This window comes from Berghia stephanieae, chromosome 3 (assembly GCF_034508935.2).
Source record: "Berghia stephanieae isolate SIO BIC M18660-M18661 chromosome 3, UCSD_Bste_1.3, whole genome shotgun sequence".
Lineage (NCBI taxonomy): Eukaryota > Metazoa > Mollusca > Gastropoda > Nudibranchia > Aeolidiidae > Berghia > Berghia stephanieae.
The window spans coordinates 42,325,222-42,350,075 of record NC_088362.1 but is presented as its reverse complement, the minus strand read 5'-3'; the positions used below and the strand labels follow the sequence as shown (position 1 = coordinate 42,350,075).

The window sequence follows — 24,854 nt, the reverse complement described above, 5'->3', positions numbered from 1 at the left end:
GTCTGGTTAATACAGTTTAGTGAGAATAACTCATAAACGCGGATGGCAAAACAACAATAACAAAGACCTGAGTGACGTCATCTTCGAACTATCTATATATTAAGTCCCAGTTGGAAGACAACAAATGACAAGGTTCGCAAATTTAGAATGTAACTTTGAAAGAAGTCAAACCATCCGTTTATTATCTCTTATCACTAGGGCATCCATTCTTTTGGGCGACTGAAAGTCACCATTTAGAAATTAAATGAAAATAATAGAGGGAAAGTAAAATAGGATAGAGAGAAAGAGAAAGAGAGAGAGAGAGAGAGAGAGAGAGAGAGAGAGAGAGAGAGAGAGAGAGAGAGAGAGAGAGAGAGAGAGAGAGAGAGAGAGAGAGAGAGAGAATGTGTGACTATGTGCGTGTGTGTGCATGTGTGGAAATATGTGAGTGCGTTAATGTGCATGTGTGTGGGTGAGTGAAAAAAAAAAAAAGGGGGGGGGGGGGGGGGGGGGGGGGAGCTGATATTTAAGACAATAATTTGTATCGACACAAAACATCTATGAATGAGTGTGGAAATACACAGGGTATAGAGTATATTATTATAGAGTACAGGTGAAGTGGACCGCCTCGGCACAATAATTAAAAGGACATTTTCGAGAGCAAATCAATAAAAACCTGACACGCGCCAGTATTTTTGAATGTGCGAATGTCTTTCTTTTACTTTTAATAATAATATCATCATTACTTTGTTCAAATCATATCATTGTATCATAATGTGGAGCATTATGAATGCGTTGTTCCGGTGAATAGAAAGACATTTCTTCTCTTCCTTTCTTCCCTTCGTTCTCGTCACGTCAATTTCCTCCTCCTCCTCCTCTTCCTTCTCCTTCTTCTCATTCTTCTCCTTCTCCTTTTCCTCCTCCTTCTGACTATTCCAGTATAAATTCCAGTTAGGCAAAGAGTGAAAAATAACGCGAACGAGTCTTCAATAACTAATGTATTGCGACATATACACCGTAACGAGAAATTTAGACATGTGAACGTACGAGATGATAACAATGCACATCAATAAAAGAATCTCGTGTTTTGTTTCCGCAATTAAAATTCCTTTAGCATGAGAGAAAGAATGGGGGGAAAAAACAAAAAAAAACAAAAAATAAAACAACAACAACAAATATATTTAAAAAAGCAAACCGTTGACAAAACATAAAAATAAAACCAACAACTCGCTAAAGGATAATGAAGCTCTTCTCATTATAATCCTTTACAACTCTGAGCTTCGTCTTCCTCCCCCCCCCCCTCCCCCGTAACTTCGCGAAGTCTCGGGTTTGAGAATATTTGGCAAGATGAGGGTAATTTAAATCGATCGACGGGTTTTCTTGCCAATTTTTTTAAATGCGAGAGTACCGCTCTCTTAGTTAAAAAGGTTGAGTATGCATCGGTAAGCCAAAAAAAAAAAAAACAAGAAAAAAAAAAATAAATAAATAAATAATAGCAGAAATAGAAATAAATAATAATTAATGAACGGAGCTTCCAAAACAATGAACTGATCACTTGAAAGACGCATGCTAAAAGTGATCACAGGGGCGCATCGCGACCTCCAAATGGCTCCATTGGCATTAAAGTAGACGGAATAATTGTGATTTGAAATAAATGTGTTGATTCTTACGACGTTTTGACATAAATGTAGTGCTGTACCCTACCGAAAGGTCTTCATCTCATGAGGGGTCTGACAACTTTAAATTCATAATGTTTCGATTGATTAAGATGACCCACTAGATTGTCTCCAAAAAGAATAATAACCCGAGACTTCTAATCTCTTGTAGTGATGGATTAAATCGACCCCTTCTTCCACCAACTTGTTTTTAAAAAAAAATAAATTATGCGTTTAGATCGCAGGCTTCGCAAAGCGATAACAAATATTGATATTTAATAAACCCAACCCGCATTTCTAACTTCTGTAAAAAGTCTCAAGCCTAAAAAATTGCTTGACAAGTTGGGAGTTTTCGTGATGTGTTGATTTATGAAGTAAAAATAGTTTTCTAGCCAAATTTGAAAAAAAAAGAAGAAAGTGTTAAGTCTATGCAGGGTAGGTAATCAATGCGACAGGATGACATGGTCGTCCGTCTGGGTCATCCAGAGTTGAAATTGATGTTACCATATTTGGTACAATGTACCGTAATAAGAATGATAATAATATTATTATAATGTGTGTTCATTGATTTCATTACCACAGCGTATGCTTCACACATGTTCTCCATCTTCTTTTTTCTCCTATTAATAGTCGTAATGGATGTAAACAATATCATTATCATCAATCAACAAGATGAATTACCTCCACAACCAACCACCATTACTATCGTCATCATCGTTATCATCACCGCCACCACCATCACCACCACAACCATAACCACCACCGCAATCGACATCATCATCATCACCACCACCACCATCATAATCATAACCATCATCATCACCACAACCACCACCACCACCACCACCACCACCACCACCACCACCATCATCATCATCATCATCACCACTACCACCACCACCAAAACCATCACAATCATAATCATCATCGCATCCTCATTACCACAAACCACCACGATAACCATCAACATTCTCATTTCAACAACCACGATTACCCTACATCCTTTCTAATCAAAACAAATAACAATTTCCCCGATTGAAATCAATACCTTCACAATTTCATAAACCAATGAACACTCTTTATTTTGCTATGTTTATGTTAATATTGTAATTTACTGTACTTCAGAAAGACGCATTTTAAAGATTTTGGCCAGAAAACTCGTCCTTCAAATATCGATTGAGTTAAATGACCCTCATATTAGCAATATGAATAATCCGATTTCTCCTCAGCAACACAAAGATACAACCAAGGATATACGGGGCCACAAAACAGACGCAGTTTGAAAGTAACATCGGGACCCCCCAAGGAGATAGTCTGAGCCCGATTCTGTTCACAATATACTTAGAACACGCTCTGAAAGAAGTTCGAAAAGTCATTCCAAAACCAACGACTCATATTGAGAATGCAATCCCTAGAGAAATCGCCTATGCAGATGATGTCGATTTTATTGGATCAACACCAGCAAATATAGACATCATACAAAATACCCTCATGAAATATAACCTCCAAGTCAATGCCAATAAAACCGAATTTACAACAATATCGAGGAACAAAGAGGAATGGAAAAGAACAAAGAAAGTCGGCTCACTAATTGGAGACACCGAGGATGTACAAAGAAGAAAACAGCTATCAAACGCCGCACTCAGTAAACTCACCAATGTATGGATTAGAGGTGACAAAATAAAGAGAAAAACCAAACTGAAACTGTACCATGCTCTTGTAAACGTACCGTATGCGACTTGGGCGTTGACAAAATCCGAAGAAGAACATCTGGATGCCTTCCATCGCACACAGCTAAGAGGGGTGCTGGACATCAAATACCCAAAAAAGATCTCAAATGAATCCCTATATAAGATCACAAAAGAAAGACCAATCTCCCTTGACATTTTACAACAACGATGGCAACTTTTCGGTCACATACTACGCAGGGACAAAAACATACCAGCTAACCAAGCCATGTCGGGATACTTCCAAAAACACGGGAACCTTTTCAGAGGAAGACTGATCACAACACTCCCTGTGATCCTAAACAAAAACCTCACAACACTTGGACAAAGCATTAGTCTCATAACGGCAGGGGACCTTGAAAATCTGAGAACCCTAGCAGAGGACCTGCAATATTGGAGACAACTCACACAGGAAATACTGGAAACAGCCAAGGCGACCCGATCTTTCGGTCGAGACGCGAAAGGCATCTAAGTCAAGTCAAGTCATATTAGCAACAACAACAACAACAACAACAACAACAACAACAACAACAAAACAACCCTCTCAAACACGTTAAAAAAAAAAAGTATCCCCCCCCCCCCCCAAGAAGGGGGTCATTTAAATCGATCGATATTTGAAGGACGAGTTTTCTGGCCAAAATTTTAAATACGCGTTTTTCTGAAGAACGGCAGTTAACTGGTTAACCAATGCAATAATGCACAAGACATAAATCTATCAATATTGTTATTATTTTGATCACTCCGGATTATTATGTCAGCTTGACATTGACCCAAATATGGGTTCAACCCCCAAATGCATTAAGCGGACAACACTGCTCTGTCATAATACGACAATAACACTTTAAAACATCTTTTCATTTTAAAATTAAATACCGATTGAAATGATCGAATATATGCCAAAAATTGTCTCAAACGATCGTTACTTGAAGTAGAAGTTTACTGCCCAATTCTTAAAATATGCATTGATTAATTTTTTTTTTAATTATTTTTTTTGGGGTCGGGGGGGGGGGGGGGTTGTAAAAGTGTTTTGTCAGAGTAGGGTTGTGATCAGCATGTTGAAATCCACTGTGTCGTTCAAGTTGGTTGAGGAAGAGAAAGGGGAGGAGGAGGAGGAGGAGGGGTTGGGGGGAGAGAATGTGTTGGATTTGGCTTTAGTGAACAAAAGATTTGGGGCGAGTTACCCGAGAGAGCTGACTGCTTGTTTGTTTGGGGTTATTTTTGTTTGTTTGTTTTTGTTTTGTTTTTTTGTTTGTTTTATGGATTTCTTTTAATTGCTGGCTTTAAAGAAAAATGTGGAAAAAAGCAGTTCAACAACACGGGCGACATTTTTTTTAAAAGCACCACAGGATAGGAAAGTGATGGGATGTGAAAGACTTGTACATACATAATATTGAGTTTGTCGGTGTTTACAAGCATGGCAGGTCGTTGCCTCTAACTTGGAGATGGATTGCGTCAGCTCGAGCGTCATTTGTACTTTAAATGTAAATGTTGCTGCTCGAAGCTCGAAGAAAGAAATAACAATGTGATATTGAATGTAAGCTTCAAGTTAATTACGTTAACAGATAGAATGGACGTTTCGGGTTTCCCCTTTATCAATAAACAGGATTAATGAAACACTACAGATGAATGAGAGGATGTGGTTGTGGCGTTGTCATGTAAGGAGCATACTGTTTCCTACCCATCAATGTTTTGTTTACTCATCTAAACAACGCCACGACCACATCATCTCATTCATCTGTAGTGTTTCATTCATCCTGTTTGTTGATAAAGGGGAAACCCGAAACGTCCATTCTATTTATTTTCGTAATTCAATTGAAGTTTACATTCAATTTCATATCATTATTCATTTATACTTTATAAAATTGGTGTTGGTCTTCCAGGGCCAAAAGGCTCATAGGATCGGAGTTTAACCCGATTTTATACAATAGCGATTGTATGCTAGCCTTTAGATCACAAGACATTTAGATTGTACTTCTTGTTATAATTGAACTTGTTTCATACGACTTTTCATTGTGAATTGCATAATGCATGACCTAGTCAAGATTATGCGCTATACAATTTTTCTATATCTTATCATCATCTTATCTATTATGTTTTAGGAGTTTGTAAATAAATATGATATTATGTTCGTTTTTCGTTTGTGTCTTGGTTGGGGATGAAATTAGGATTTGTGTTTTGAAGAGAAATGAGTCAGACCGGTGACTTACTTCACATAAAATGTCATCTCCTGTAAAACTGTTTTTAAATCTTTGAAAACAATACGAACAATACACTGGGAAATTTGTAAAACCAAAATAATAGTTTAGAATATTGATAGGCCAATGGCTTGAACTCAATCCTAAATCCGAATTTAAAGAAATTCTTGTGAATGCAAAAGACAAGAAAGAATGTGAATTAAACCAACGTCCTTATTGATTAACGAAATGACTAATGAACAAGATAAAAGAAGACAGAAAGAAAGTAAAGAATTGTTAGTGAGTTATCGAAAACATTGATAAATACGTCATAGGGTCCTTACTGATGGCCGAGATTCTAAAAATAGAATTTATTTTCCTCTCGAGAAGTTTAAAATACAGAACTATTAATTTTAGAATAAGGACCATCATTGTGTTTAACACATTAAATGCATATCACCAGATTTTGACCACAGCATATCAAAATAATAATCCTTTATAATTCCGAACCATCACCATACATGCAATCAAAAAGGATAATAATAAAAGAAACGAAAGTAAAGGAACATAAATAAAGAAATACATAAATTATGGAAATACAAAATAGCCATGAGCTTAAATTGTTTTCCCACAAAAGTCAATGATGAAAATGAAACGGAGTAGTGAAACATATAACGTAGATAGAGCACTGATTATGTTCACCTGGTTTCTTGACCGAAAATCTCGTCCCTTCCTGGCTAAATTCAGATCCACTTGCAAAAATTAATAAGTACGCGTTTCAGTCAAATAACCTTTTGTGGTTTGTATAGCAAGACCAAATAGGTAAAACCAAATGACATGGTGTACGCAGAAGAAAAAAATTCTCCATCCCTTTTGGCAAAGAAACTCGATGATGTTATAATGATCCTCAACTTGTCGAAAAATCTCAAAAATCTCGTAATTGAGACGTCCAGGCAAGTCGAGGGTAAATTTAATCCATCGATATTTGAGGTTAAAGTGTTCTGGCCATTAAGAAAAACCATGCGTTTTGGAGTAGGGCAATTTTGTATTGTGATGTTTTTATTTACTCTAAAGTAAATTTGTTTTAAAATGAAAAAGACTGTGCATCCAATGCACTCAAATTACCCAAAATCAAAGAGGAGAACATAAAAATGACCTGCGGTGCAACATGACCGAATTATGTCATTCAGCCCAAAATTAATCAGTGCTCTATTAATAGAACCCCCAAGATACCAGTAGGTTATCTTGACCGAAACAGCAACACCTTAAGCAAAAAAAAAACAAAAAAAAAAAAAAAAAAAAAAAACCACAAAAAAAAAAAAAAAAAAAAAAAAAAAAAAAAAACCTTTCTGTGATGTTAGATTGGTTGTGTCTACGACAAAGACAATAACATGAAGTTGTGTATGCATGTACCCATTATGACATGAGCAGGATGGCAGAAGCAACACAATAAAACAAAATGCCAACAGTCATGGTAATTTAAAAGAAGGTTACCTCATTCATTATGCATTTTAGAAAGGTTAAGTATTCCAGCTTAGCAACACTTGTTAAAGTATCGTGTTTCATTTTTGAAAAGCGTGTAACAAATGGCACTTAGCACATATTGACATTGCGTTTGCCTGTCTTTTATAAAACAAGAAGTACAATGCTGGTTTACTTCCCCCTTATCTGGAGTTGAAAGAGACCCATAGATTGGTTGAACTTTCCCACAGCGACCTACCGCCTCATCTCAGCTCTCATTGCTGTTCCAGTTCCTTCATTTCCATGAGTTCTTCGAGCAGCTCCTTCTCCCACTCGGAGCTCTCCTCCGATTCGATAACAACCGCTTCATCGTCCATCGCCTCTTCAATCACTATAGATATAAGAGTTTTATAACTTATATTGCTCAAAGTTGCGACATCAAAGAATCTGCTCATCCTCACCCCAATCCATATATTCCCTGACTGCCATAACTGTTTATCATCGCCGGACAATAACGTTCTGACTGGCCTCTAATAAAAGAAATAATGATTTCCGTTAAACCCTCACAATTTAAAACCAAAGCATGAGCCTCTCTGGCCATCATGAGAGACATAATATCTCGTCCTGAGAAAATTAGGAACCGAATCGGACACCACTGGAGTCAACAGCCGACCCTTGAATTCGGAGACCGACTTTTGCAAAAGACTTTAAGAAAGAAATTCAAATCCTTAGCGTTAAAGTAATTCCTCTAGTTTTTTGCGTTTTATGAGAGGGAAGGGGAAAGGGGTCATCACCTTTTCGTGCGAAAATGATCAAGTCATCTTATGGACATTTTGGAACCATTTGGCAAACCTTAAATTTGATGAGAGTTCAACGATTTGAGTAGCGTTTGCGATCATATATAATTTTGTGTTTATTTTTGGGACGATTTTGGGCCATTAGACTCCGGGTCGTCTTCCAGATTTTTACGGCCGTGTTTGAACCAAGAACGCTGCAGACAAACCTAAGTCTTCGTCACTGCAATTGTTAAAAGTTTAAATTTCAACACATTTTATTTTCATAGAGAATCGAAATTGCACAACTGCTGTGCTCTGTTGACTTCCTGCTTGGACCAGTTTGTGTTTAAAACGGGTTTCTTTTTAATTTTATTATTCATTTATTTATCTATTTTGGCCGGACAACTTTCTAATACTTCTTTGAAGTTTCAGGTTTAAAACGTTTCGATAAATGGTGGGTTGTCATATTATAATACTGATCAATGTCAAACAAGAAAATTGGAAGATGATGAGAGAGGAAAGGGAGGATGGTGATTAGGAGGGGGCGGATGGGTGGTGAGGATGCGATGAGGGAAAGGAGGAAAATTGGGGGGGGGGGGGGGGGGGGGTGAGAGGAAGAGAATAAAGAAAATCCTTGAACTTTAAAGAACCTTGTACAGTGTTCGGTGCGTGCCATTGGATTAATCGAGTGAAGAAATAAACGAATGAAAAAGACAGCATCGACAGCAATCGAAATCCAAGGCGAGGCTACTAGAATGTCCTGGGAGGGGTGGTGGTGGTGGTAGTGGTGGTAGTGGTGGTGGTGGCGCCCAACGCATCGAACAGAAAGAGGTCAAGGCCGGTGGCAGATCGATACAAAATGCCGTTATGATTAAATACATGGCATTATTATTCAGTACATTCGGTACAAAGGAAAAGAGATCAAGTGTGACAAAAAATAAACAAACGTATTTAAAATATGGCAACGATTTTTTCTGTCACCACACACCACGTATTTTGTTCTGTTCTCGCTAATCTGTTAAAAGAGATTGTTTTCTCGTGTATTCATTTGTTTGTTGTTTTTTCTCTCACTGTTTTCGTCAGAAACAAAATCACATTAAAAAACCAAGGAAAAAGAAAAAGACAACTGTGTACATAACATATGAAAGACTAACGTACTCTCTCTCTCTCTCTCTCTCTCTCTCTCTCTCTCTCTCTCTCTCACAGACACACACACACACATACAAATACACAAACGCGCGCGCGCGAGCGAGCGCAAACTTACGTCAAATGCCTTAGAGTACTTTATGCATAATCAAATAAAAGGTAAAAATAACGAAGAAAACTGTAACTATTTCAAATTGACGAGATTGTAAAAGGATAAGCGCAAAGAAATATTTTTCTATTTTTAAAGGAATGTTACATTTCCAGTATGATTAAAAATAAAACAGCTTGCTGTTTTAATAAGCTTCCACTTTCGACCATTTTGCCCATCAGCAGGACTCTGTAAAAACAGTATTTAAAATTTTGGCCAAAAACTTCAAGTAGCAACATCTACATTTTGGCCAAAAACTTCAAGTAGCAGCATCTACATTTTGGCCAGAAAGCTTTGACTTCGATCGATGAAAATAACATCAACTTGACAGATATTCTTCTGGAATACCAGATTTCTTTTGAACTCACGAGTTATATTATACGTACTTACTAAAATACTTTTAAAAAACAAAACAAAGCAAAACAAAACACACAAAAAAAACATAAGAAAAAAACAAAAAACAAACAAACAAAAAGAAAAACAGACCTGAAAACTGGTTTCTCGATTCTCTTGGGCTCCTCTAAAAATGACACCATTGTAAAAAGCCCAAAATAATCGAAAGCAACAGTTCTATAAAAAGACTTTTGTGTACCAAATTTACCAACCGGTAATATTCAAACTCGACGCCTAGTAATGGTAACCTTTGTCACCCACTTTCTCCTGAAATAAAGAATTCCATTTCCCTTATTTTTGTTTTGTTTTGTTTCTATTATTAATATATAACTATCTACGTCGTCTTGACAATCATTCATTTCAGCGGTCCCGTTACATATTTATTAGTTGTTATGCAACCTCTGCACAGCGCTCTAAACTATGCCATTCATGCTATACGTGAATTACGAATGATTTATTATGGATTTCAAAAGCCTATAAATAAATAAATAAATAAATAAATAAATAAATAAATAAATAAATAAATAAATGTTTGTCGCATCCGATACAAAGAAAAGACTTTGTTTCGGTCACGGGCTGTTAAAATAGCCAGATTGACGCTACCGTTGTTGCGGCAATTATAATATGCCTTTGTGGGTTACACGAAACACGAAGAACCCCCCCCCCCCCCCCCCACCCCCAAAAAAATAAATAAAAAAATTACAGATCTGCTTTGATAATAATAGACGTGCCACTAATTATACGGCCATTGCTACTCGTACGAAGTCAATAATATAGCATAATTTATTACCAATATGGTTGAGTTCAAATTTCTGGCCTATTTATTTGTACATTATATAAAATAATCAGAGGTTTACAGGCGATACTTGAGGTAATGACAGAATATGCCAAGACAAGCCAAGGACGAACGTGTATTGTTCAATATGTCATTATAACACGATACACGTGTCATTATGGGTATATATTTAGAATAATCACACCGTGCTCAGTTAATAATGTAACTACATATCATCACGATATACAGTCGGTCGGAGTTCAATTGAAAGGGGGAGGGGGGGGGGGGGAAGGCCAAGTTATTCCAATCCATATTTGTTCAGTTTCATAAATTAAAACCACTCTCTTGAAATAATTGTAGAGTACATCAGGTAAATAATTATTGTTGAAAAAAAAAATTAATGCAACTCTTTGTTTGGATACGAGTGTCAGTCAAAAAGCAATCTACATATTATTTGATTAAGTATGAAGGAATCACTCGACTCACTTGAAATTCTGGTAAGTTGGCCTAGTATAATAATACGGGTTAGCTAATGTCTGGCTGGCTGAGAAAACCCGGAAAGATGCGCACATTTCATATATTGAGTTATGTATGCAGTGGTGTAGACCACATCTTTCTGGTCTTATACCACTTTAAATTTTCTTCAAGTTATGAATTTTTTTTCTGAATAAAATTTGTTGATATGAGAAACACATTATTTTCGATTTTGGCTCATATCTCAAATCGAAGCTTGTCGCATCTTCCCGGGGTTTCTCAGCCAGCCTCACAAATGTGGAATCTTTCAAATTTCGGGGTATCACAGTTTTTATCGGCGATGCACCAAATGGAAGTGTGGTAATAATATGGGAGATGCAAAACAAAACAAACCATTAACTGTTAACCACATGACGCAGAAATACGACATATATTATGGTTCGAAAAGCTACAAATCTTGAAAGGACAAAACAAACATCTGAAGCTTTTTAGGAAATGATAGTAACGTAATTGGACAAGAGACAATCTCTTTTCGTTTTGAAATTATGGATTAGAGAGTTGAAAAGTGACTTCTCTGCCCGCCGTGGACAGAAAGGAATATGTCTAAGGTCAGATCTCCATCAGACTTTTTTTCTGTTTCCGGAAATCAAAATTGAGCTCTATATAGCGCAATATCCACTAAATGTGCTCAAAGTGCTTTACAAGGGGTCCATGGTCAACAGCAACATTTAATATGTAGGACGGGACATGCCGCCTGTTAGGCGATATTTCAATTTTTCGGACAGACAACGCTGTTAACGGCCGGGTACTCATTTTACACCTGAGTACGGTGAAAGAATGTGAGTAAAGAGCCTTTTCCAAGGACTCAACTATGCGCCTAGCGCGAGGCTCGAACCCAGGACCTTCCGATCCGAAAGCGAGTGTCATACCACAAGACCACATAGCCGCACGAAATGAAAAGAGACTTACAAACCAGGCGTTTCATTGATGAAAATAACATTTTCATTGTCACAGAAGAGTGACTTATTATTATTAGGTCAAACCACCCAATTCGACTTCCCTGGTCTTTAAAATTCGAGACCTGGAGGCAGATGACTAACTTAGCTGGTTTAAATTAGGTGAAAAATAAAAGGTTGTGTGTAATTGTTCCGGTAGTTCTAATAGACCCAGCCACCCAAAGGCAATCAGAAATAAGGAGAGAGAGAGAGAGAGAGAGAGAGAGAGAGAGAGAGAGAGAGAGAGAGAGAGAGAGAGAGAGAGAGAGAGAGAGAGACAGAGAGAGAGACAGAGAGAAGAGAGATTAATCGCATTTAGGTAGAGAGCTTTAACAAATTGTTGGGTTACCGAAACTTTTCTCACAACATTAAACGGGTTGGACTTCTGTCCGTGGGATTAAAAAACAATACAAAAAAACAACAACAAAACAACACAAAACAAACACAAAACAAAAACAAACAAACAAAACAATCGCAAAAGTAATAACTTTTAGAAATATCCCGTGATTGGAACCTGATGCTTTCGATCTACAGATAAGAGATACCGTAACCAGACCTCCAAAGATCTATAACGATTTTCTACAAATACAAAAGAGGAATCGATAAGCTTGTTCCCCCCCCCCTCCCCTCCCTCCTCCCCCCCCCCCCCATCGCCACCTCCCTTCCATCTTTCCCATCTTCCATCGGCTTCATCTTCCATCAGGATTTCATCCAATCACAACCCGTTGAATATTTCGCAATCGATATAACGAGATCGATATGGCAATATCAACACCAATGCACTATAAAGCTATAAATATAAGTGTATGTATATTTTTGGTATTGGTTTATATTTAGAAAATAAATTTGAATAATAATAAGACATGGTTCAAATAACGTGATTGATCTTAACAGTAATATCGACGTGACGAGGGAGGCCTTCCGATAGCTCCTCGGTTTAGCATCTCTTTCAATTTAATAAGTATTTTCACTGTTGATCTTTTGTCAGGTGTTTATTTATTCAATTTGTCAATATATAATAGCATTTTAAAAACTCTAGAACAAACCTTGATAGATAAGTGAAAGTTTAAAATGTCCTAATATGACCATTGTTTGGTTATCCGCCGCCATTTTGTTTTTGAAGTATTGAAAGATAGTGCAAAGCAGTCCTATGTTGTTGTTTTTTCCTATTAGGGTTAGATCAAGGTCGAAGGATTATGTTTCTATTAGGGTTAGTTTTGGTCTTGGTAAATGTGCTAGGGTGTTTGTTTTTCCTAATAGGGTTAGTTAAAGGTATTAGGTTTTATTTTTTTTTCTTAGGCTTAGTTGGGGGAATATTTAGGTTGTTTCCCTTAGCACGAGGAGCTTTCGGAAGGCCTCCCCGTGACGATAACACATCATAGAAATGAACGACTTCCACTCCATGATCGATTAACAACGTTCCCTTTCATATCGTTCTCAAAGACATATTCTACAAAAACTTCAACAGACTATGTTTTCACCCTTAAAAAAAAAACAAAAACAACTTCTTCTCCCCCTCCCCCTCCTTTTCCTCCTCCTCCCCAGATCACTATCATCATACTTATTATTATCATCATCATTATTATCGTCGTCGTCTTCATCCATAGTATCTTCATTACGGGGCAAGGTTAATGGAATGTAGAGTAGCAAAGTATTTAAAAATATAATCATGAAGCAGAGAAGAAAATCGACACTTTGGGTAGGGGGGGGGGGGGGGGGGGGGAAGGCAACATGTAATCTGAGGAGAGAGTTTAAAAGAAATCTTAACTATTTCACTTTTGTCGTGATGGAACGAGATGGCGGGGAGTGGGTGGGAGGAAGGGGGGGAGGGGTGGCTGGATAAGGACACTTGTGATATTTATTTGTAACGTTGTTGTGTCAATATGTATAAAACTCGATTATCTGAAATAGTATAACACAATTCAGACATGACCTGTGTGAGGCATAGTAAGAGTCAACTCAAGATATCTAGAATAAAAACAACACGAAAGTTACCAGTGACTATATTAATAAGGAATAATGTGCAGAATACAGTGCCAGAAGAAAAAGGAATAAAACAAAAAATAGGATACTGGTGTGTATATATATATATATATATATATATATATATATATATATATATTATATATATATATTATATTATATATATATATGGAGGGAGGGAGAGAGAGTGAGATAGATAGATAGATAGATAGATAGATAGATAGAGAGAGAGAGAGAGAGAGAGAGAGAGAGAGAGAGAGAGAGAGAGAGAGAGGGGGGGGGGGGGCGTGCATTAGTGAATTAGTGAAAGCAATTAATGGAGAAATGGTTAGTGATTTTCGGATGGAAAGATAATGAAATGAAAATTTCTTTGCCTTGTTGCTCCAGAAGTTTTTCCTCAAATTTCTGCTTCCATCCCTCTGTATCGGCTGCAAAGAAAAAGGCAAAAATACGGGGGAGGGGGTTGGAGGAGAGAAAAACTAAATAAAAAAAAAAGCAATCCTTGGCTATATCTTTAGGTTTAGTAGTGAATTAGTACGAATAATAAGTAATGAAAGTAAATTAAATAATATAATGAATGAACGCATGGAAGAATACATATTCTGAGGCCGTCCTAATGCAATCTATGTGCAATGGTTTGGTGATGTCACTTCCGGGCGGCCTTGAACGACAGAAGAGGCCTCAAGGTTCCATTGGTGAGAAGTTACCAGGATTTGATACCAGTAAGAGGAGACACTGGGTGACTGCGAATCGGCTTCGGCCATTGCGCTTCATCGGTGGGGTCTTTCTACCTGTCCAACATGTACCCGCTGTGGGCAAGAACCTGAGACCGCAGAGCATCTAGTCGAACGGTGTGTTGTGACGATGCTACCCGGCGGGTTTGCGACGGTGCACGAATGCGGACCGGACTTTGCTGATTGGGTCGATCGTCATAACATAGTAGTGTGAAAACCATAAGAGGCTGCTGCCCTGTCTCGGAGTCCTGATAGCAAGTTCCAAGAGTAAGACCATTTACACATCGAAGCCTACGAAGCTGAATTTATACCGGTTTCTATAGCGTTAAACTGACAATATCAATTGTTTGTTACCATATGAATATGACGCAAGACTTTCCGACAGTTCCAACAAATCTAGCTACCCAATCACTGCTGGGAGGCCAACGAGGCGAGGGGGGGGGGGGGGGGGGAAGCGTATAGAACAGTAAAGTTTGCTGCCCCAAACGTAAACAATAACAAGTTGCTAGTGATTTCCGTTAGGGACCGGAATAATTTACGCACAATATAGGTCACCCAATTTTGTAGTTTGAGTTGTAGGCAATACACTTTCAGTATTGAAAATATGTTTACATAAAATCTAACAGTTGCAGAAATAATAATATAAGACTAAATTATTCTGAAAATCAGGCTCCGAATAATTCTCGTTTTGTTCATACCAGCGCAATAATTTGCTCTGGTCTAAAAATAGATTGGCGTGACTTTTGATAAATTTTACCTTTTGTTCCATAAAATATCCATATCTAGACATTATTTGATGCATGATCGAGTATTTATGAATATGTGTTTCTTTTGCCACCCAACAGCCAAATTTTAAAGGTTATTTTCTTTCTATTATTTACATTGGAACGTGAGCTGTCAAGACAGGAACATGTGGTTTGCCATGTGCTTCTCGACCTTTGTTTACGTTTGGGGCACCTAACTTTACTGCTCTATAAAACCCCCCAAAACTTCGACTACATCCGGATTTATATTGGATCAAAACACATCTGCAAACCAAAGATTAAGTTTTATTTAAAATGCCTATCAATTTGATATTGTATTCCCTTTACGGGTGGTATTCGATTTGTCTCCAACCTGACAAGAGATAATATATTTTCCCTAGGAAAGCAGTGACAATGTTACAACTCAACTCTGGCTTCATATGAAGCTCAAGAAGTCGCATCGCTGTAGTAACTGGTCTCGTCCAGAAAACGGTTAATGTAGTAGTGGCTTTAGTCTGATAAATAAAGAGGAAAATTCTAATTTATTATGAAAAGAAATCAGGTCTTGAGGTAAGAGGTAAATGGAATATATTCTTATTGTTGTCATGTCAGTATCATCCACCAATGGTATTTAGTCCAGTAGGGGAATACGGCTTTACTTTTAAGGGTTTATGAGAATTATTATGGTTACTATCCAACTTGGGCAAACCTTTACTTTATGACAATAATAATAATAATAATAATAATAATAATAATAATAATAATAATAATAATAATAATAATAATAATAATAATAACAATAATAATAAGCACAATTACTATTACTTATAGCGCTTTACACATCTAAAAAGGCACTAAGCGCTTTACATTGGTTAGTACTTATTAATCGAAATAAACAAGTGTTTAAACAAGCAAGTCGTTTGGATTGCATTTGGAACATAATATGGGTCTTAAGCTGTCTTGTAAAAGTTTGAAGGGATGCGTATGACCAAAGTAGGGAATTCCAACATTACCTGGGAAAACAAGTTTTTAAACAACTTAAAACTAGAGGTGCCTCTCTCCATACATTTACATTATTTCAACATTTGTATTGACAAAATGTGATATTGTGTAACCTTATATATGTGTGTTTTGTTGTTTGTCTCCTGACAAGGGCCAAGAGCCGAAACGTTGTTTGTTTTGTGTTGTTCCCTTATATATGAGTCACATTTACTCACTTTATCTTTCTCTCCATTTTAAAAACTTGGCTTGAAATCTATTCCTTCAAATATCGATCGATTTAAATGGCTATCATTTTGAAAAAAAAAACAACCCAAAAAACTCTCAAACCTGGGACTTCGCCAATTTGAGTTTGTTATCACTCGTCGGAGTATATTATAATTTTAAAAGATAGTTAATATTATATACATCAGGTGGACCCGTTGTGCAATTATTTATAAACCAAGGTAGCACTTTTATAAATCATTCTCCTCTCCACTCGCAAATAATAATATTTTTTTTAATTAAACAGGCAACAGGCTGGCTGTTAACTAGACAGAACATTGTCAGAGGGGGGGGGGGGGGGGGGGGAAGATCCGCTATCGATTTTTTATAAAATTACAGAAAAACAAAAAAAGAGAAATTCTTCTCATAAAAAAAAATAAAATGATATAGAAGAAGTGGGTCAAGGTTCGATGTTCAGTTCAGCGTTACACCACCACCAACCACCTTAGGTTATTTTTGGCTCAAATAACATGCTGGCAAACTGATTTTCCATAATTCCTCGTCTATTCAACTCCTGATAATAATAACAATAATGTAGATTGCCAAACGTTGCACGACCTAGGCTAACTAAAACTAGGCTGTGTCATTTCCCTCCGTAATGTATTTTATACCAGTTTGCATTTCGCATGTTCACTGTTCAACAGGCTAACAACAGACTGCCGTACTCTGGAAAAAAATCCATATTTAAAAATTTGGTCAGAAAACTCGTCCTTCAAATATCGATCGATATAAATTACCCTCATCTTGGCAAAAACTCTCAAACCCGTGACTTCGCGAAGTCCCAGGTTTGAGAGTTTTTGCCAAGATGAGGGTCAATTAAATCGATTTATATTTGAAGGACGAGTTTTATGGCCAAATTCTTAAATATGTTTTTTTTCTCCAGAATACGGCAGAGAACTGCATTGAACTGACAAAACACGTTTTCGTTCTTTCCAATTTTGATCAGAAATGTTTTACTTCATAATAAAATAATAATATTATTAATAATAAAGACAGCCATCTTTGATCGAGTTGAGGGCTTTTTCATACGATGTGGACCATCTTAATCTATCGATAATATACGAGTATATATGTAGCTATGTATGAAGTAAAAGTTTTCTGGTTTAGTGAGAAAAGGGTAGTTTGCCTAAGCACGTTAACCCCAGCCATGTTGATTAATCACGCAAACTTACCTACTTGTACATTCTCCTGTACTTTGAAGAAAATAAATCACGTATTTAAAATTTTGGCCAGAAAACTCGTCCTTCAAATATCGATCGATTAAAACGATCCTCATCTTGCCAAAAACTCTCAAACCTAGGGCTTCACGCAGCCCCAGGTTTGAGAGTTTTTTGTCAATAAAGGGCAATTTTAATTGATCGATATTTGAAGGACGAGTTTTCTGGCCAAAATGCTAAATAAAGTGTGTTTTTTTCAGAGTAAGGCAGTATTGTAGGTTGTAGATCTTGGCAGTCAACCAACTGTATTATTATATAACATTAGCTTGTCGACATATGTGTAAAAGTCATAATATTATTATTTACAACACCAAACAGAACAACGAAGAAAAAAAAAAACATTATGCAATTTGACAATCTCCTTTCTATGCTTTCATCAATTTATAAACATATTGGTTATCAGATGTACAGTAAAGTTAATCAGACATTTCGAGGTGATAACACAATGTGTCATCCACTAACAATGAGAGCAAACTCTGGTGAATGAGTAGCGAAATGCACTTTTAATACAATAAGACCCAGGTGCGAATCAATGCCTATATAAATTGGTCATCAAAAAATAAAACAAACAAACGCTATTTATTTATTTCTATTGTAAAGAGAAATCTTTTTCACATTTTTATTAGTAATAGGACCATTCTTTATTAATAGAATTGCAAAGTATCAAAATAATTAAATTAACGGGTTTTGAATAATATAAAATCTTGTATAACCACCTAAAAAGTTCGATATCGAGAAGATGACGCAACTTGTGGCATTTGGGCGTTGAACTTTTTAAAACAAGACACTTGTTGCTATGCCTGTGGAAACTCTATGCTGATAATTACATAAAACTCTTGGAAGAAAATATTTTGTCAGACTATGAACACCGTTATCAAGGAAGGAATTTCATTTGTCAACACGATGGTGCTACATCCCATACGAGCAAAAGAACAAAAGCTTTTCTTCGAAGTAAGAATATTTATTTCAGAGAGAAAAACAACTGGCCGCCACAACCACCCGGTCTGAATCCATGGATTACGCAATTTGGAACAGTTTGACCGAGAAGGTTTATAGTCGACAACGATTTGCATTCACAGAAGAAAAAAAAAGAGCTTTATATAGCGCAGTATCCACTAAATGTGCTCAAAGCGCTTTACAAGGGGTCCCTGGTCAATAGCAACATTTAATATGTAGGACGGGACATGACGCCTGTTAGGCGATATTACAATTTTCGGACAAAGACAACGATGTTAACGGCCAGGTACTCATTTTACACCTGAGTACGGTGAGAGAATGTGAGTAAAGAGCCTTTTCCAAGGACTCAACTATGCGCCGAGCGCGAGGCTCGAACCTATGACCTTCCGATCCGAAAGCGAGTGTCATACCACTAGACCACATAACCACATAACGTTGAGAGAAAGAATGATTTTATGCTGGGAGAAGATAACCTCAACAGACTGGGAGGAATGGGCAGACATTTGTCATCGCAGAGTGTGGGCAGAGGATGACGCTGGATAGTAAGTAAGTAACGGGATAACCATTGAGGAAATTCGGAAGTGCACATTTCACGTTGGACAAAGAGACTACGTTGGGTCATTAAAGAGGACGGCGGTGTTATTGATCACTTAAAAAGCTAACTTTGTAATCGTTGGACCAAAATAGGCATGTGAGTGTGCTATTTAGTCGATTTCTCACACGATGAGGAGAATTGTGATAAAAATAATGTTTATGGTGATGTAATAAATGTTTGCTAAAAATGGCAACATTAAATGTAAAGATCGTCGCCATTTTACCCTCTGCAATGTTGCGTCATTTTTCTCTGAAATTGTATTTCTGAACACGTTTAAAAAAAAAAAATCACTGTGAAACTTTTTTGTTTCTCAATTCATATGCATAAAATGTTGACAGTTTACGTATAAGGATTTGTTTTGTTTGTATTTTGAATATATATATATCCGGTGGTCACACACGAAAAAAAAACAAGAAAAAAACAAAACACGCGGCTTTTTGTCGCTTGTATCTCTTAGACTCTTCATTGGATTTCTTTCAAATTCAAAATACAAATAAAACAAATCCTTATACGTAAACTGTCAACATTTTATGCATATGAATTGAGAAACAAAAAAGTTTCACAGTGATTTATATTATATATAATATATATATATATATAATATATATATATATATATATTATTACATACATGCATATGTGTGTGTGGGTGTGTGCGTGTGTGTGTGCGTGTGTTGTGTGTGTGTCAGTGGTGGGTATTGAAAGAATGCAAGAACATAAGGGCTTCTAACAGATGACTTGTACATTACGGAATGGATATTTATTGGTTCCACATATCGTGCTTGCGAAATACATAAACAACCGTGAAACGCATTGAGCATGTACATATTTAAATACACTGTAGTATAATATGGTGTTTATTATTATTTTAATTCATTTCAATTACTCTGTGTTGTTTTCATAGATTTACACATAACTGTAATATGCACGAACGTAATATTACATTAATGATAATGTCAAACTGCTAGGGGAGGGGGGTGAAATGAAAACCAGGTGCTCTATAACATGTCTTCGTTTATATAGCTATTGTTTATTTTCCCGTGTTTTTTCTTTCTTTTTTTTCACTTGACATAATTTGTGCGTTGATGTGTAAGCAATCTACAGGTTGGCACAAGGCCACGAACATTTACAGGAAAACCGTTGTAGGTTACGATTTATAAATTAATACAATAACATTATTATTATCATCATGTGCCAGGTGGTTAACAGTTGGTTAAGCTTTTTAAGTAGTTTGAAAGTAAGCAAGGTTCGACTCCCAATTTATAAACATAATTCAAAACCAATCAAACAATCAATCAATCAATCGATCAATCAATCGTATTATGACTCAATAGCTAATCGCATGCAGGGTGCCTACTGCGCGAAGTTAAACTCTGGACCCTCGTCCTAAGTCAAAACATGTATACTCGTACGTTACTAGACATACGACACCACAGAGACGAGCATTGATTTTGTATATTATATTGTTGCATCATATTGTGTGTGTGTGTGTGTGTGTGTGTGTTTGTGTGTGTGTGTGTGCGCGCGCGCGCTCGCTCGTTAGCGGTGGGGGGAAGGCGGCAGGCATTGTGTCGAAAGAAATCATTTTTTCTGAGTGTCTGTCTGTCCGTCTATCTGTCTATCTATCTCTTTGTTTAACTAAAACTTATTTATTATTATTGTTGCTTAACAGCTTATTTATTTATGCATTCACCTAATCATTTAGTTCTTTACCATCAATTGATTATTTATATACTTATATATTTATCTAGATATTTAGTTAATCATTATTGTATTTATTTATTTATTTAGTTAGTTAGTTATTTAATCATTTATTTATGTGAGTATTCACTTATTCATACACCAATTTATTTATCTACTTATATACTTTAAAAAAAAACCATCAATAAACTTATATTTATTCGTTTATTAATTTCTATACGTATTCATTAATTTCTTTATGTCATGGTTTACTTACTTATTTGTGTACTTATTAATTCACGTATGTCACGTACATGTTTAATCTATCATTTATTTATAGACATATTCATTTATCACCATAACTCAATGTTTATATTCATTAATTAACAAATTCCAATTTTTTTCCCCCATTGAAAACAGTTTGAAAGTTTTAGTTTAAATCTTTATTAGAAACAAATTAGGCTGTTCATCCAGCATTTCCGATTTAAAGTCCGTCTGCGATAGGGCCGTTTAGAACTGAAATTTTACAACTCCGTGTTAACAACAATAGAGAAGGAAAAAAATACATGTGCCTCGAACCCAAAATGACCTTTAAACAAACAAGACGACTCTACAGATTATGTACCCCTTTCTATTCTCTTACGCTCGTAGACAAGAAAGAAGCTGATTCGTCAAAGATGTGAGCAAAACAATACCTGACATACAAACACATGTCAATCCCAGAATGCTTTCATCTAAACAAAGAATAATTTTGCCTCTCAGAACGTCTGCAGCAGACATTCCTACTTGAAATTGGGAAAATTCGTAGTTTTTAGGGTTTAAAAAAACCCACAGTAGACATTACAACTACCTTTTCAAATTACCAAATTGTCATTAACATGCTAAAACAGTGCTTTAAACTCCATTATATATAGATCTACCAGCTCGGGAACCAGAAATTCCTTTTCAAGATGTTTTATTGAATATTAAATATTTTTATTTAGTTCTTCGGTTTAGAGCCAACAATTCGTAATATTACTAGGGCTGCGTCTAGCTGGAACAGAATCAAGGTAGAAATGTTTTTCACCACCTACACATTATTATAATTGCGGGCCAGGTCGAATACGTTAGTCTGATAACCGTGTGCCATTATGGGCTTGATTTATATTTATATTATTTATTTATTTATGGATATTGTAACGGAGTATAAATAATATTCAGCGTTGGTTTCAGGGCATTTCCATTCCAACAATGAGAGCTTCATTGACTTGTACGTAGTAAGTAAAAATAAGTCGGTTTTTCACATGAAGCCAAATTTAAAGCAAGGGGTCAATACCTGATATTTCAGTTTCAGAAGTATCCAAAGATTTTCCTTTCATTCTAAGACTATGAATAAAATAATAATAATAATGATAATATATATATATATATATATATATATATATATATATATATATATATATATATATATATATATATATATATATATATATATATATATATAACAGCGAAGACAATCTCGGACAGATGTGAGTTGAGAAACTTTGATGTCTACTTTTTTTCTTTTTTTTTTTTTAGAGAGCGGCTCTTTGAGGAAAAACTAAGGAATCTGAATACTGGAATGAATAGGCGTTTTTGATATTTATATATTAAAGCAGGAAAACGTACCTGAAGAAATGTGAAGAAGAGGAGAAGAGTTGATGAAGATGAAGATGATGATGATGAAGAAGAAGAAGAAAGAAGAAGAAGAAGAAGAAAGAAGAAAGAAAAGAAGAAGAAGAAGAAGAAGAGAAGAAGAAGAAGAGAAGAAGAAGAAGAAAGAAGAAGAAGAAGAAGAAGAAGAAAGAAGAAGAGAAGAAGAAGAAGAAGAAGAGAAGAAGAAGAGAAGAAGAAGAAGAAGGAAGAAGAAGAAGAAGAAGAAGAAGAGAAGAAGAAGAAGAAGAAGAAGAAGAAGAAGAAGAAGAAGAAGAAGAAAAGAAGAAGAAGAAGAAAGAAGAAGAAGAGAAGAAGAAGAAGAAGAAGAAGAAGAAGAAGAAGAAGAAGAAGAAGAAGAAAGAAGAAGAAGAAAAGAAGAAGAAGAAGAAGAAGAAGAAGAAGAAGAAGAGAAGAGAAGAAGAAAGAAGAGAAGAAGAAGAAGAAGAAGAAGAAGAAGAGAAGAAGAAGAGAAGAAAGAGAAGGAAGAAGGAGGAGGAGGAGAAGAGAAGAAGAAGGAAGGAGGAGAAGAGAAGAAGAGAAGAAGAAGAGAAGAAGAAGAAGAAGAAGAAGAAGAAGAAGAAGAAGAAGAAGAAGAAGAAGAAGAAGAAGAAGAAGAAGAAGAAGAAGAAGAAGAAGAAGAAAAAGAACAACAACAACAACAACAACAACGACAACGACGACGACGAGGAGGAGGAGGAGGAGGAGGAGGAGGAGGAGGAGGAGGAGGAGGAGGAAGAGGACCACGATTACGACGATGACGACGATGTGGGGAAGGGAGAAAAATAGAGGGGGTAAGAAGAGAAGAAATGGGAGATAAAGTAAAAATAGCGGCAATCACAATCCATGACGACCGACCCTAAATTTCATATAATAATAATAATAATAATAATAATAATAATAATAATAATAATAATAATAATAATAATAATAATAATAATAATAATAATAATAATAATAACAATAATAATAATTTGACATATTACCAATTCCCAGCACTACCTCTAATAATACGACACATTGCGTAACCCTACCAGTGAGTAAGCCCGTGGGCGATGGGTACGAGAATAGACATAAAAGACAATATTATCCACTCACGCCCTGACACAAAAATACTTTTTTTTTTCTCCTATATTTTTTCTTTCATTTTGGCCGAAAACCATCGAATTATAATGACCCGTATTTTTTCAAAAAGTCGCTAATCCGAGACTTTGAAACAAGCCTCAGGTTTGAGACATTGAGTAAGCTTCGATATTTGGGTGAATATTAATTCAGAAAAATGAGTGGAGAAAATCACTTGTGTTGATAATAATAGAAAATGATGTGAGAAGATAAGTGCCAGAAGACAATAGAGAATAAACATTTCGCGGCGATGGGGGCTAAGATAACTAGGTCAGAGGAGGATCTCTTTAATCGATCGATATTTTTAAACAACAGCGTTTTAGCTAAAAATGAAATATAAAACGTTATGTTAGAGCACAGTGGTATTGGACGTGAAAAAGAGATTTATTTTTTCGCTGTTGTTGTTGTTGTTGGTGTTTTAGTTATTCAAACAAGAAAAGGTCACAGACGATGAAATAACTGCCATAATGCCCGTTACATTATTCAAATGATGTTATTTCTATTCCATACATTTTATTGGGCTTTTTTTCTTTTTCTAATAGACCTTGCGACTATCAATAAACGCTTCCACGTCCAATTATTATGCATAAAGGGGGTTGATGGTTCAGTTCATAGTACCAGAGAGTTTATAAGCTAACGTTAGCTATACAATCTCTCTGATAGTACATAGCAAATCAAACCCGTTTCATATCCCGCATTGCGTTGGATGGTAGCCGGGTGTTATATAATAATAATATTATATGAGTTATGATGAAAAGTTCTCAGCGATAGACAATTCCCATATTCAGAGGGAAACGAGCTGATGTTAGTGTTCGTTTCACCCTTGAAAAACTGAGCTTTCTAAGGATGGACCTAATACTAATAGCTTTGAAAAAGATTGCTGCTTTATATATTATTTAATGAGGCGTGTGTTACAGTGACAGAAAAAAAAAAACAGAGAAAAAAAATTAAAAAAAAGAAAAGAAAAATTACAAGAAAAAGTAATCCTAAAATATCCACTGGAGATCGAACCTCAGAACTCCTTAGTACCGGCACTCATGAATTCAGAGATTCCATCCCAGACAATGAGAGCTGCCTTTTTTTTATTGTTGTTGTTGTTGCTGTTGTTAATTGACGTATTCTCCCTCATTTCTTTGGCACTTTATCATAGACATATTTACACATATAGGATAAATATTTATCGGATT

General features: G+C 36.0%; 1 protein-coding gene across 4 annotated transcripts in view; it reads right to left on the bottom strand.

Moving 5' to 3' along the window:
• Positions 1 to 24,854, bottom strand: part of LOC144967763 (synapse-associated protein 1-like) — a 74,901-nt gene that overhangs the window by 12,768 nt on the left and 37,279 nt on the right. The window contains exons 8-9 of one of the 4 annotated variants that reach the window (XM_078905369.1): positions 14,061 to 14,114; positions 7,256 to 7,387 (exon numbers count right to left, since the gene is read on the bottom strand). The exons of 1 other annotated variant lie outside the window; for it this stretch is intronic. In XM_078905369.1, coding sequence (XP_078761495.1) covers positions 7,272 to 7,387; positions 14,061 to 14,114 — 170 coding nt within the window. In that variant the 3' untranslated portion in view covers positions 7,256 to 7,271. The remainder of the gene's footprint in view (positions 1 to 7,255; positions 7,388 to 14,060; positions 14,115 to 24,854) is intronic. 2 more of the 4 variants (XM_078905368.1, XM_078905371.1) reach the window with 2 other exon arrangements.